Source organism: Pygoscelis adeliae, unplaced genomic scaffold (assembly GCF_000699105.1).
Source record: "Pygoscelis adeliae isolate BGI_AS28 unplaced genomic scaffold, ASM69910v1 Scaffold155, whole genome shotgun sequence".
Lineage (NCBI taxonomy): Eukaryota > Metazoa > Chordata > Aves > Sphenisciformes > Spheniscidae > Pygoscelis > Pygoscelis adeliae.
In genome coordinates this window covers 3,711,989-3,725,346 of record NW_008824932.1, presented here as the reverse complement: position 1 = coordinate 3,725,346, position 13,358 = coordinate 3,711,989, and the positions used below count along the sequence as shown (strand labels likewise).

The window sequence follows — 13,358 nt, the reverse complement described above, 5'->3', positions numbered from 1 at the left end:
ACGCTCATCTGTTTCTGGCTTTCTTAGACTGTTATTCCCTTGGTTGCTTGTTCAACCCTCTTTTTCCCCTGCTCCCAGAAGGAGCTTGCAAAAGGAGAAGAGGCTGGACAGGGAGAATATGGAGGTAAACCCATTAATGGCCAAGAAGACTGTTCAGAACTCTAGAGTCCTTGGTTGCAGTAACAGAAGGCTTCCTAACAGGTTGCAAAACAGAAGCTTTGTTGTTGTTCAGTGAGCACTTGGTAAGGTGGTTGAGTGGCACAATATAGTGATTTTTTTTGTTTGGTTGTTTTCTTCTTCCTCCATGAAGCATCACTGCAGAAAATGTGGGCAAGCAGTGTGTGGCAAGTGCAGTACCAAACGGTCAAGTTACCCGATCATGGGATTTGAGTTCCAGGTCCGTGTCTGTGATTCCTGTTTTGAGTCAATCAAGGATGAAGAGTGAGTATTAAGGAGGAATAAATTAAAGTAATACTGCTGAGGTGCAGAAACGCTTGTGCTTGCTCCACATCCACACATGATGCTACACAAACACGCTGAGGTGACTCTCTGCTAATAGGCCACCTTTGCCTTGGGTATTCAAAGCGCTACAATGGCAGAGATCCCTCAACTGGCTCTGCAAGCTGATTTGGATCAGATGTGGTATTACAACTTTTTTATCCACTTTATTTCTTCTCTTCCATGAGTCCAGATCTAGAGTTGAAACATATTTGTCTCAAGATTTCTGTTTCGGTAAAGGCTATTGATGGTGCTTAAAATTGCTAAATGGGTGCCTGACAATGCATCACAGCTGCCAGGATGTATGTGCATTAGTTCATGTACACTTACTGAAAACTGTTTTCAACGGGAATGTTCTTCACAGCCCAATATTATTTTCCCTGTGCAAGCAAATTGGGTTAAACATAATTTACTGTCTCATTAAACTCTTCTTGGCAATGAAGGAACCCCCTTTTTATCTTGATATGAACAGCACTTCACTGTTCACTCTCTTGTCACCTCCTTGGACACCTGGAGTGCTAAAGGACCAAAGTAATCAGATGCCAATTTTGGGGGTGTTTGGGTTTTTTCTTTGTTTTGTTTTGTGTTGTTGTTGTTTGTTGGGTTTTTTTGGTTGGTGGGGTTGTTTGTTTGTTTGGGGTTTTTTGAAAAAGGGAAGTGCTGTGCCCTAGTTGAGTCACTATAGACAGCAGGAAAAAATGTAGCTGAGCTTGACTTTATAATCAAGAGTAGAATTATTTACTAATGCAGTGTCCCACTTCTGCTCTAGTATTATTAACAGTCAGGCTGCAGAAGGCCAGGAAATATCACACCCGTATAACTACACAAGCAATGCCTTAGCATGACTTCGCTAATTTAATGCTGTCCCCTTTAATATGGCACTGCAGTTCTCAGACTGATTTATTAGTACTTGAGCAACTTAATTTTCTTGTAAGTTTATTTTGCACTGCTATAACAATGCCATCGAGCTTCATCTGATCGCTGGCTTTCATTTGAATTGTTCTCATGCAGCCGTACTTCCTTGGCAACCTTTCATGAAGGAAAACACAACATTTCACACATGTCCATGGACATCTCCAGAGGGCTAATGGTGACTTGTGGGAGCGACCGGATTGTGAAGGTATTCATGTACCTCTTGCCCGCATTTATTAGAGATATTTAATAGAGAACTAATGTTTGTATATACTTTTTTCTTTCTGACAACTGTTGCTACAAAGCTAACTGTTGTGGGCAGCAAGAATAGTATTTGTTGCAGGCTGTTCTTCCTGCAGCTGAATGAGGAAATGACTTGTCACGCCATCGTATGGAGTCTAGCTCTCAGAACTGGTTACTGTTGGTGTCCTCTGGACAAACAAAGCAGGCATCAGCAGTAGGAGAATCTGCCAGCGGCCTTAAAGACACAGACGTGATGAAACGTGCAGGCTTCCTTTACTCTGAGCTTCCCTGGCTTCTTGGAGCATTGCCACTAAAAGCCCTGGTTATGAGACGGTGACATGGAAATCAGACTGATGTAGAATCTTGCTGTGCTTAAGCTATGCATCCGCCATGCGTGTCAGAACTGAGACTGTTCCAGTCTGTCCCTGTTTTTCTGCAGGCATGTTTATAACAAACTGCATAGCTGTTTGTTTAAAACAGACCTACAGAGAACTGCTAGAAGACTCTCTTGAGCCCTAAGTTTGGCTGTTGTTTTATAAGGCTGGTGTAACTCTTTATGATGTTTTCCTCAAGTACCGTTTAAACAGGATTAGCTACCTTGTGTCCAGGGAGGTCTTTATGTTTCCTTCTATGCCTCTTGCAGAAATACCTCTTCGGTCTTATAATAATACCGTGTAATTCTCCACAATATTTTCTTCCAGATCTGGGACATGACGCCAGTAGTTGGTTGCAGCCTTGCAACTGGCTTCTCTTCACGCTGATCTCATACCTGACAGGTTTATGCACCTTATGTACAGCAATATGCACCGAATGAATGGAATCCTTGTTAAGAATATTACCGCAAACACTGGTTGCTTGATTCTTCTCCTGCTGCTGTTCCAGGATGGACGGTCACCCTTGTAGAGCACGGCTTTTCTGTTGGAATCTCCGTGGTGCGGAAGTGCAGTTTCGCAGCCTCTTGGACTAACGTAAAATGGCTTACCTGCAATATGACACCTTGATGAAAGGACCTGTTGTTTCTCGGTTTACATATGTAGTGTTAACAATGTGCTATCTCTGCTGATGTATCTTGTACAGATACCTTGTAGCTAAAACATTATCAGAGTAAAATGAGTGTAGTAAACTCAATTTGTGCAAATAGTAAGATAACTTATTCTCTCTTCCAAAAAGCAGTTCTGTAGAAATACTTTTGAGCAGTCACTGTCTAAACTGCCTCCAAAAGGTATGTTGGTTATTCCTATGGAAGGAGGAGATACTTCAAAGTGGCAGGTAGCTTCTTTTGGATGAGACAGTGAGAGAACACCTTTGATCACACAAGATTTCCTTTATTGGCTTTCTTGTAGTGCTTGTCTTCAAGTCCAGTTATTAGTGAAACCACTTTTGTGGTGCAACTGTTCTGTTTAGGTAGCTGGTGAGTCTTCGAACAATTCTGGGCTCTTTAAGTAGCGTTTTAGCATAGCTGACAAACTTCTGTAGTTCTTACGAAATTGTGCAGCCCAGCTACTCCACTTTAAAGACAGATGTAGGTATGAGCCATATACTTTGACAACTCTATAATGCTGTTAGAATGGGAAGCTAAGCAAATCTGCCTTGTTAAATGTAATGGCTAAGAAAAAATGGCCAGCTAAATTTTAGAGACTTTTTCCTGTGGAAAGGCTGATGTTTCTTTAATGGTAGGGAACCTGTCTCTGCTGAAGTGCAGCATAAATTCAAATACTGCCTTGGTGTTGCTTAAAGCAGATAAATACTGAGCAATAATTACTGAGGTACAGAACAGCTGTTTATTTCCCTGCACCTAGGTCTGTTAATCCTGAGATATCTGTATTGATCCTTTCTTGTTTCAAAGCTGAGAAGTACGAAGAAGAGCTGGGAGGCTTTTATGACTGTGCAGTTGGCACGTACAGGAAATAACTAGTGAGATATTGTTAATAAATTGGTCTGTCAGTTGTGTGAATTTCCTACATTTGAACACTGTAAGGAGAACTTATTCTGAAACTTTGATAGCTAAGGTAATATGTCACCGAGTTTAAGCTTGGAGCTGTTTAGATTTTTCTGAAAACAGATGCATATGTGTGAGGACAAAAAATGTGGGTAGGTCAGCTGGCCTGGAATAGGTGGTGGTGCACAACTATCAAAGGTGGTAGGCGCTCTCTGGCAGAGGACTTAAGGGTTAACTGTCTTTATTTACAGCAACAATCAAGTGGTGCTATGAGTGTTAGTGAATTCAAGTCCTGGGTGTGTAACTTGACACTAATAATCTGCATTAGACCATGCTGTAGGCTGAAATAGATGAAGATCATGGTACCGTTAATACGTCGTGATTCACTTGCATTTTAAGCCAAAAAGCTGATAGTCTCCAAAGGGCATTAGAATCCAGAATATGTTAGTTACTGTTATTTTGGATCTGGCTTTGTCTGCCTTTCCATGGGCCTTCTCTGGAAGTTTTGCAGAGAGTCTTTTAATTTGCTAGGCTTATTGGGCCACTGAAGAATGAACAAATCCCTCTTTTGTGGGAATCCCAAAACTTGTCTTGCCTTCAATTCGGGATTTAGCACTTGTCACACTGATTTGATTCATCCCTTGCTACACGCTGTATAGCTTACATTTTTTTTTTGTGAAGGCTTACTTCTAAGCTACCGAGAGAAAATCAGCTTGTACTGGAAAAAAAATTGCAGCTTTCTGCTCCGAAGGCCTTCACCCTTGTAAATTAGGAAGGAAACTGAGCTGTTGAAGGGGTGAATGAGCCCTCATAATGCTCTGCATTCACTTTCAGACTTCTTCCTATCTGGCTCTGGAAGAGAATGGAAGCCTTCCTCCTCGCAGCATGTAAGGCAGAACATGAGTTACATTGCTAGAACTGTTTAAGATCCTACTGTGGTATGTAAGGAGGATCTAGGGTCATGAGTTAAGCTGGGAGATTGATGTAGATGTGGGATGAATAGCATATTTTTCAAACCAGATGTTCTGAAATTTACACCAATGATACTGAGGTGTAACTCCTTTGCAGCTAGCACTCCTGAGCTTCGGCTTTTTTAGTTCTGATTAGACAACGCGCCCCTTGCTCAGCATGCAGCTCCCCCCTTTCCCTGTGGATACTTCCTCTGCTTCTTTACGTTACGGTTTTGTCACTAGGTAATATATTCTCTACTACATATTGTTAAACCTAAGGAATCTATTTTCTATAACTGATATACTTAAAGATAGTGTCAGTTCAGATATAACAAGACATTATGGCTGCTAAATCATTAGTCATTTAAGTATACTTTTGGTGTTGAATGAGTAATGCTTACAAACCACTAAAGAGATAGTGCTTTTGTTTATAAACAACTATTTTGAGGGCACATACTCTCTCATGAAACTGAACATACTTCAACTATGTCAGCTCAAGTGTGCAATTACGGAGAAGGCTTGATTTGAAGCGTTACTAATCTCGCTTGTATAACCTCCTTCACTGGGGCAAGGAAGGGGAGCAAAGGGTACTAATATGGGCTAACTCTTTACTAGTTATATTTCTGTACCCTGCATAGTTAAGAGATGCTAGATAAATCTGTCCCTTGCTCCTTCTTGTCTGTTTTTTAAACTTTGATTACATGTACAATAAAATATTTCTTGATACTCACTTAGTCTATTTGGATGATCCATCTTTTCTTCCATTCTGTGAATGCACAACCCCCATTGTATGCTCTGGCTCCTCCTTTACATGGCCCATGTCCAAATTCTAGGTTGGAGGGCGAGCTTGTCAGATCTGTTGTATCGGAGCTGAATGAGCTGCGGCAGTGGGGATAAAGGCCCATGACGAACCAGTGAGCTGAGAGACAACCGACTGCTGCGTGGTCCCAGCTAGGGCTGTATAACCCTGTGTCCTGCTTGCTAGCTCGTATAGACCTCTTCCCTGGTAAATCTGGTTCCCCTTCAGAGATCTGCAAAGGTTCTTACAACATAGAGTATCAGAGGATCAACCCCTTCCCCGAGATCCCTTGGACCTGTCTGAGGCATTAGAGAAATATTAACTTATGCTGGATGAGATGAGCGGAGTCTACAATATGATATATACAGAGGAGACAAACTGCAGCCACAGGAGGTGGTTACACTTGTCTCGTGATACTTTCTCACAGAGAAAGGATGGGGACAAGCTGGGAAGCACCCTTATCCCTCCCAGTTACTCACAGCCTTCACAGGCTCAAATACAGCACTGGCTGGCTTTGTAACACTTGGAATGCCTGAATGTTGGCCTGTTAACGTGGTGTAGCTCGCTGCTCCCGAGGGTGTTCAGGAGCAGTAGAAGGAATCTGCAAGGGTTTCACAAACTCTTTCCACCTCTGAAGAGTGGCTGAGTAGCCTGTGTGGTATACTACAGTATTATAATACTGTAATTTTATTTAACAAGACACATCTCATTTTGATCAGCTTAAACTTCTCACCTTTCCCAAGGCAAAATACCCTGTTTTCTAGTTCCAAGAAAAACTGGAAATGATGAAGCTGTTAACTGATCTGTAGCTGGAAAAGCCTGTTTAGCCGTCTGCATAGACTGTCTTAGAGAATGTTTTAAATAAGGCATATGAACTCTAGATTAGTTAAGTTTGAAAATGTTTGAGAACTGCAAATTATGTCCTTGTAGTGAAAGCACTAAAATACATGTATTGGTTTTCTAAATGAGAATGAGAAAGCGTAGTTGATCACTTCTCACATTCCTGATGTCGAAAACTTCATTTAAATTTCAGACAGGCTGTGTGGCAGGTCTTAGCAATGGGTTTTCTGGTGTGGTGTTGACTTCACTCATCGGAGAGGTTTAGAACACGTTAGGTGCAGGAAAGGGACAGATTTTTATGTTGATCAGATTTACTGCTACATACTTCAGAAGGAAAGCTCTCTAAGGCTTTTTGTCTCTGTAGACGAAGTCCTCAGGGCTGAATGACCTGGCTAACTGAAATACCGTGATCAAACCCTACAAAAAATGATTAATTTCTGCCAGCTTAACATTTAAAAGAAAAATTTTTGTCATCAACTAACCACCTTTCAGTGAGTTGCAACGCGGCCTTTGAAGGCTTTCTCTGCTTCTTTCGTGGGAGTAAGGCAAGCCTTCTCAATGATCTCTTAAGTGACTGCCAGCAAATGATCCCGCAAAGCTTTTTGCCCCTTTGGAGGAAGTTAGGGCATGGTCTCTAGGTAGCTGTGTGTAGTCTACTAAACTCTATTAATATGTAAAAGCTAATAGTTGAACAGATGCAAAGACAGTATTACTGGTGTTTAACCTTTGGCAATGGAAGAAAGTCTCAAAATAATATCAGTAATAAAATGTATACAATTTATTTTTCATAAAATTAAATATATTTTACCAAATGATAAACTGAAATACGTGGGATCATTAGAAACTTTGCTTTCTGCTTTTATAGCGTGAGCCTTTTTCTCCCCAACATACAGGCAGCTCAGAGTTGCCGTAACTGATCGCCCTCCAGCTGACTTGCGTGCCCAGGGTCTCTTAGCAGTTTTACTATATAATCTGTGCTCACACTGAGAAGTTCAACCATGTTCTTTGACTTGCTCTCGATGTGTTATCCTAATTTGGGTGGGATCGACTGGCTTGTCTGCAGAATACTTAGTACATTCATTCCTAAATTGCTTTTTGTCACAAAGATACCACGGGTTGCCTTACATCTAGCTGTTGTAACTGAATTACTAAGTGCGTGCTGTCAATTTTGTTTACAAAGGCCCTGGTGTGCTATGAATCATGCTTTCTGTGAGACACCCGGAGGCTTAGGTATCTCTTAGCATTTATCAAAACCAAGATAAATTTATGTAGAAATACAGGTTGACTGTAGGATTTCCCGCCCTTATTTTTAGATGTGGTCTTTGCATTTTTCCTCCGAAATGCTTTCTATTACCCTGTTCTTCAGGAACCTGGCTTGCAATAACAAATGTTATGGAGGTGCACGCTTTTCTCCCCTTTACCTTCTTTATTGGGAAAGGCACAGAATAGGGTTTAACTTGCTCCTAGCTTTGCTACTATAGCTGCCTTTCAAATAAAGAAGATAGCGTGACTCTCACTATCTATATTGATTTTTCTTTCTGAAGCCTGTTTTCCTTATGGTTTCTGCTGCTCTCAAAATCTGTATGCGTGTATCTGCCGAAACTCTCTAAGTTTTCATGAACTGGAGTGCACCCCTCTGTTGCTGATTAAGAGTGGGCACTGCTTGCTAATATTCCTTGATGTTGTTGCTGCTAAGCCATAGCTATTTTTCTGTTCTAGTACTGTCCTTTGTTTTTTCTCTGTTCTCATTCATTTCTCCTTCTTTCTCTCTTAGTTTATGGCTCCTTCTCCAGGTTTCCTCTGCAGCAGCGTGTCCGTGTTGGAGTTCGGCTCCTTGAGACGGGTGATAGCAGCTCTTGAAGCACAACTGAACTGCTTGCCTGAGCCTCCTGATCTCTAAGAGTGAACCGGTCTTGCAGTGGCTGAATTAAGGACGACTGAGGCAGCAGACGTGGAAGGTGAGTGTCTTTTAGGAAACAACCTACTACCTCACCCTCAGTTAGGAGACTCCATCCCATTAAGCACCCACAGCAATGCAGCCGTAACTTGCTCTTCTGTTTGCCTACTGCCTTTGCAAGCTGGAAAAGAATACTGTTAAGTGCCACTACCTCTTACAAGCCTGACTGTGCAGTGTCCCAGCTACGTGGTGGACACCGGTTTTTAATCTTGGTGATCGGCAGGGAAGGTCTGGGATCAACAGGACTGTCAATAGTACGTGCAGGTTTTGGAGAATGTCGGGGTGATTTCTGTAAGGGTGGAGAAACGTTGCACATGTCTAAATGGTGTCTGCGGGACACTCAATTTAAAACTTGATCTCATAGGCATTATCTAAAAGAGGGAAACAAGGCTGTAAATTGTGTTCATTACAGTCCTTTTATGGAGAAGAAATGCTGGGAATATAAGCATTCTTACAGGCAACGAGGGATGTTTTAGTCCTCCTACTCCAAAACAGCAGTTCTCGTTTTACGGTGTGAATACAGCAACTGAGCACTCTGCCGTTTCAGAAGCGTGGTCTGAATATGCTTAGATTTCACAACCAAGGTGGGAAGAGGAAAAACATGAAAGAAACTGAGGGAAGGTGGAGGGGGCAAAGAACTGAATGGCAGTGTGGTTAAAGCACGCAGAGCCTTGATTTAAGGGGTCGCAAGGAAGGACGCTGTGGATCTAATAGCTGTTAATCCAACTGAACACAAGAGGGCTACAGTAACACATTTTCTCTTTGATAGAAGGAGAATTCTGGATGGAGCTTTATTAATGTCTGTCTACCTTTTGGCCTGCTCTTAGTTTTATACAGCTGGGAAGTGAAAAAAAATGCTTCTTGACACCCTTTAAGTACTTGTGTACACCTATCGCTTCAGTACAGACTATAAGGATTTGAGACTGCTATTTTCAACACTTTTCTAGTACTTTAAACTGCTTAAATGTTGGGACTACTTACTGAACATGCTATTGCTGCTGATAAGGTACCAAAACCTGTGGCACAGATACATGATACGATATGTTCTCTAGTGAAATGACTGCTTTGTTCTGCACTTAAATTGTAGAGAATCCAGTTTGCGCGAGCAAATAAGGAAAAGGAAACACACGAAAAGCAGGGGAAAATTATCTGGAGAAGTACAAACCCCTGCCTAGTCACCAAGAGCAAGTGTTAGATTGCTTCTCTATTGATCCAAAGTGCAATTAAAAGCTACCTCCTGCAGCTGAATTTAGATTAGGCTTTTAAAGTTTTCTCTTTGCCCTACGGACCTAGTATCAAGTGGAAAAAAAAACCTGCACAGCAGGTCTCCTGTAAAATCACCAAGTGGAGCGTGCATCAGCCTGAACTCCTCGGTTTGCACAGGGCTACCTACCTGAAGTACTCCGTGGCTCTGTGTGCCCGGCAGCAGCTCAGTTTAGGTGCTGAAAAATGACACCGAGGCGTGTGCTGGCTAGAATCAGTGTAAATGGCCAGTGTTCTGCTTCATTTATTGTGGTACTCAATGTCAGGAAAAAGGCTTCTTTCTGCAATAAAAAGGTGGGAGTTTTTGCAGAAGGAGGGTTTTTTTTGCAGTTTTTTAGAAGGAAGTGACACACTTATTTTTTTCTTTCCCTGCTGTTCTTTAGACAGTGGTTTGTGTCTCTTAATTGGAGCTGTCAGGATTTGTTTGTTTCCCTGGAAATGTACGTGACTATAACTTCCCAATCAATTGTAAATCATTAGTGAATGTATAGCTTTACTTATATGGTCCAGGATTAGCTTCTGCAGTCCATAAAGCTTGCAGAGATTAGGAGGGCCTAAGACGAAGCTTGTTGCAGCTTTAGGACTCCATCAGTCCATGGCATCTGACATTTTAGCAATGACTTCTTTTCAAATAAATAATGCCCAAACTCCCCCAAACTTACACCTAGGAGCTAGAGAAGCTCTTACCAGCAGCTGTAGGCACACAAGGCTCACTGAATCCACTGTAACTCTCGGTGTGAACATTTTCTACTTCTGAATGTGATAGGTTGCTAGAAGAGTGGAATATAAGCAAAGAGGATGCAACGTCCAGTAGCAGTAAAAAGCTGCTTGCCTGCTTAAAAGCCTTTTCAAAGGGCCCTCAAGAAAGGAATGTGAGCATTTTCCTCCAGGCAGAGACAGAAGCCAAAAGAGAAGGGTCTCAAAGCCTTTTGCAGCAGTTTTGAGTTCGAGAAAGAAATTTGCGGTACTTCACAAGCTTTTGTGTTCAGATTGATTAACTGGGCCTAAGGGAAGGACCCGAAGGAGTCCTTGGAATGGCATTTTTCTGGCATGAGATCACCCCGCCAGTTCACCTGGCACAACTGTGTGCCACAGCTGCCTCCCCCGGCTCCCACTGCTTCGGACACTGATAACCATCAGTAGTTCCTACCTGGGAAGTCTGAGCTATCTTCTTTATCGTAACATTTTAGCCTGGAGAAAAGGAGGCTGAGGGGAGACCTCATCGCTCTCTACAACTCCCTGAAAGGAGGCTGTAGCGAGGTGGGGGTCGGTCTCTTCTCCCAAGTAACTGGCGAAAGGACGAGAGGAAATGGCCTCAAGTTGCGCCAGGGGAGGTTTAGATTGGATGTAAGGAAAAATTTCTTTACTGAAAGAGTAGTTAAACATTTGAACAGGCTGCCCAGGGAAGTGGTTGAGTCCCCATCCCTGGAAGTATTTAAAAGACAGGTAGATGAGGCGCTTAGGGACATGGTTTAGTGGGCCCTGGGGGTGTTGGGTTGATGGTTGGACTCGATGATCTTGGAGGTCTCTTCCAACCTTAATGATTCTATGATTCTATGATTCTATTATGCAGGCACACAGTGCTAGTGGCGGAGAGGCGGGGAGGGGAGGATTCCAACTCCTTACCACTTCTAGTTAGCCAGTCATTAAGTACAGCCTGGCTTTCTGTGCTGGAGAGCATCTAATTTAGGCCTGATCCTATATCCGCAGCCTTGTTTCTGTAGGGCAGCAAAATCTCTTCTCTCTGCTAACCTGCAAGATTGGCCATACTGGGTTGATGTTGGCCACTGCTGTTAGTGTGCGCTGTACGCATGATGTGTTTGCTGCTGCTGCTTTTTTTCTGGTGTACTTGCAAAAACACAAAAGCAGCAGGCTAGTTCTCTTGAGTTCATGAGCCTAATTAGGTAAGGTCTTTGTGTAGTAAAGTAAGATTATTGGGAAACGGTTGTTAAGCAAAAAAATATTATTGTCAATCACCGGAGTAAACTGCATAGCTAGGTAAAATGTAGGCCACTGAACAGAGTTGTTTTCATGAAACATTTTTTTGGGGGTGGGGGAGTGAGGGGAATGTTCATCGCTTAATTTTGAATTCATTTTTGAGAGGAAAGTGTTGATGCCCCACATCTGTAGTATAACTGCACTGCGGTGTCCACATTCTTGCATGTTAGGCAAATCCAGTTCCGAGTGTTCACAGAGACGTGGCTTTCCCAGTGCTGCAGTGCTATCTATGGACACTCCCCGTTCACCAACAGTGAGGAACGTTTGGGGTTTAAGCGCCGAGCCAGCTCTCTGTTGTTCTGCCTAAGGCCACAGCAGGTAGAGCTGGGGGCTGCAAGGGACAGGAGCATGACCGTGGTTGTGGGGGAGCCGGGTGTTTACCTCCTGGGGAAGGCAGCGTGGGTACTGTGGCGCTTTGCGTGGCCTGTTTACTCATCCCCGCTATCTTTGGGACAATCTAGCAAAAGGTTTTGGTCGACTTTAACAGGTGCCGACAGCAGCAAGCACGTATTTGGCAGGCTCGCTGAAGGCAAAGACGGTGCCCCAGCAAAACCAGCGAGGCCAGTGCTGTCTGGCGGCGTGACGCGCTGCGTGCTGCACCACAGCTCTGCAGTGAAGGGCGAGCACGTTCACGCGGTCTGTAGATAGTGCTGCTCCGTGGGCCCAGGATGCGTACTCAGGAAGCGACAGAGGCCAGAGGCAAGCGAGCGGATGAAGTGTCAGTGAGATCTGTAGGCAGCTGGGACTCGTACTTCTTGTGTTGTGCGCTCCAGAAGCGAAAGCAGAGCATGCGGCAGCTGGCAGCTGCACAGCACAGCACAGCATGTGTCGTGCTGCTTGGCGGGACGGGGTTGGAACATACAGAAACCAGAACTGAGGAGGCAGCAGTGAAGGGCTGTATGAACAGCGTGTCTATATAGACCAAATCGAAGCTTACGGAGGGCAGAGAGGAGTAGGGTCATGCATGCTTAGGGAAACGTGGAAATTATCTCCACACTGTTAAATGAGCGTAAGGAGCATGCCCCTGCATATGCTCTCTGCTCTTGCAAACAAGCCTTTCCAACTGGGAGTGGATTCCAGCCCGGTTGCCCTCTCAGCCATGCACGCACAATTGTTTTTGACCGAGGGACCTCTCCCCCTTTGCTGAAGCCAGAGGGTTCCACCGGTGTCAGCCATTGACACCGCAGTGTCCCCTGGAGTCCCTGAGCTCCTTCAGATTTCCCTTTCTCACCGATGACTCAGATGCATCTTGCACCGCACACAAGAGCATGGCCCAGCTCTGCCCAGAGCGGACGGGAACCGTATCCTGAATCCAGACACGCCGTGCTGGGGGCTAGATGCATGCTGTGCGCTGGGGAATGTCTCCTTTAGACTACAAACGTGGGACTTCAACATCCACAGTTGTCTCATTTTATGCTCATGTGGTAGTTTGCATCTGGGTCAGACTCCTGGTAAGAGCTTGAGGTGCCTTAGGCCTGGATTTAAAGCTTTTGATTCAAGTGCTGAGTCTGTGGATGTTGCGCGTTCTTTTGGCACCAGCCGCCTATCATCAAATCCCTGCCAGAGGTTACAGGGATTTGCTGATCTACCGGTAGAGCTGCTCATGTCTTGCTCTCTCATCCAGCTCCATCGAAAAGCACAGGTTAGCAAAGCCCAGCCATTTAAGGTATTTAAACTATCCGAGTTTCATTTTGACGGGGATGGGCTGCAGAGCAATCACGCCTGTAGCTCTACCGGAGTCTCTTTAGGGTATGAATGCTTGGAAGGGGAGTAGCTAGACCCAATGGGGGACATGAACCGCGTTTTCATGGAACTCGGGTCTCGCTGTGGCGAGAAAGGCGCCCTCTGAGCGGCCAACGCGCGTACAGGGTGACGGCGGGGGTCACCCCCCGTGCGGACAGGGTCTCTGCGGCCCCCGCCCGCCGCCTGGGCGCCCTCGCTTCCCAGAAGCCCGTGCTC

The 13,358-nt window shown here is 44.2% G+C and overlaps 1 protein-coding gene across 1 annotated transcript in view; it reads left to right on the top strand.

Annotated features, from left to right (window-relative positions):
* WDFY1 (WD repeat and FYVE domain containing 1) overlaps positions 1 to 5,277 on the top strand; it is a 31,186-nt gene extending 25,909 nt beyond the window's left edge. The window contains exons 10-12 of the mRNA XM_009325112.1: positions 311 to 441; positions 1,510 to 1,618; positions 2,355 to 5,277. Coding sequence (XP_009323387.1) covers positions 311 to 441; positions 1,510 to 1,618; positions 2,355 to 2,414 — 300 coding nt within the window. The 3' untranslated portion in view covers positions 2,415 to 5,277. The remainder of the gene's footprint in view (positions 1 to 310; positions 442 to 1,509; positions 1,619 to 2,354) is intronic.
* The last annotated feature ends 8,081 nt before the right edge of the window (positions 5,278 to 13,358 follow it).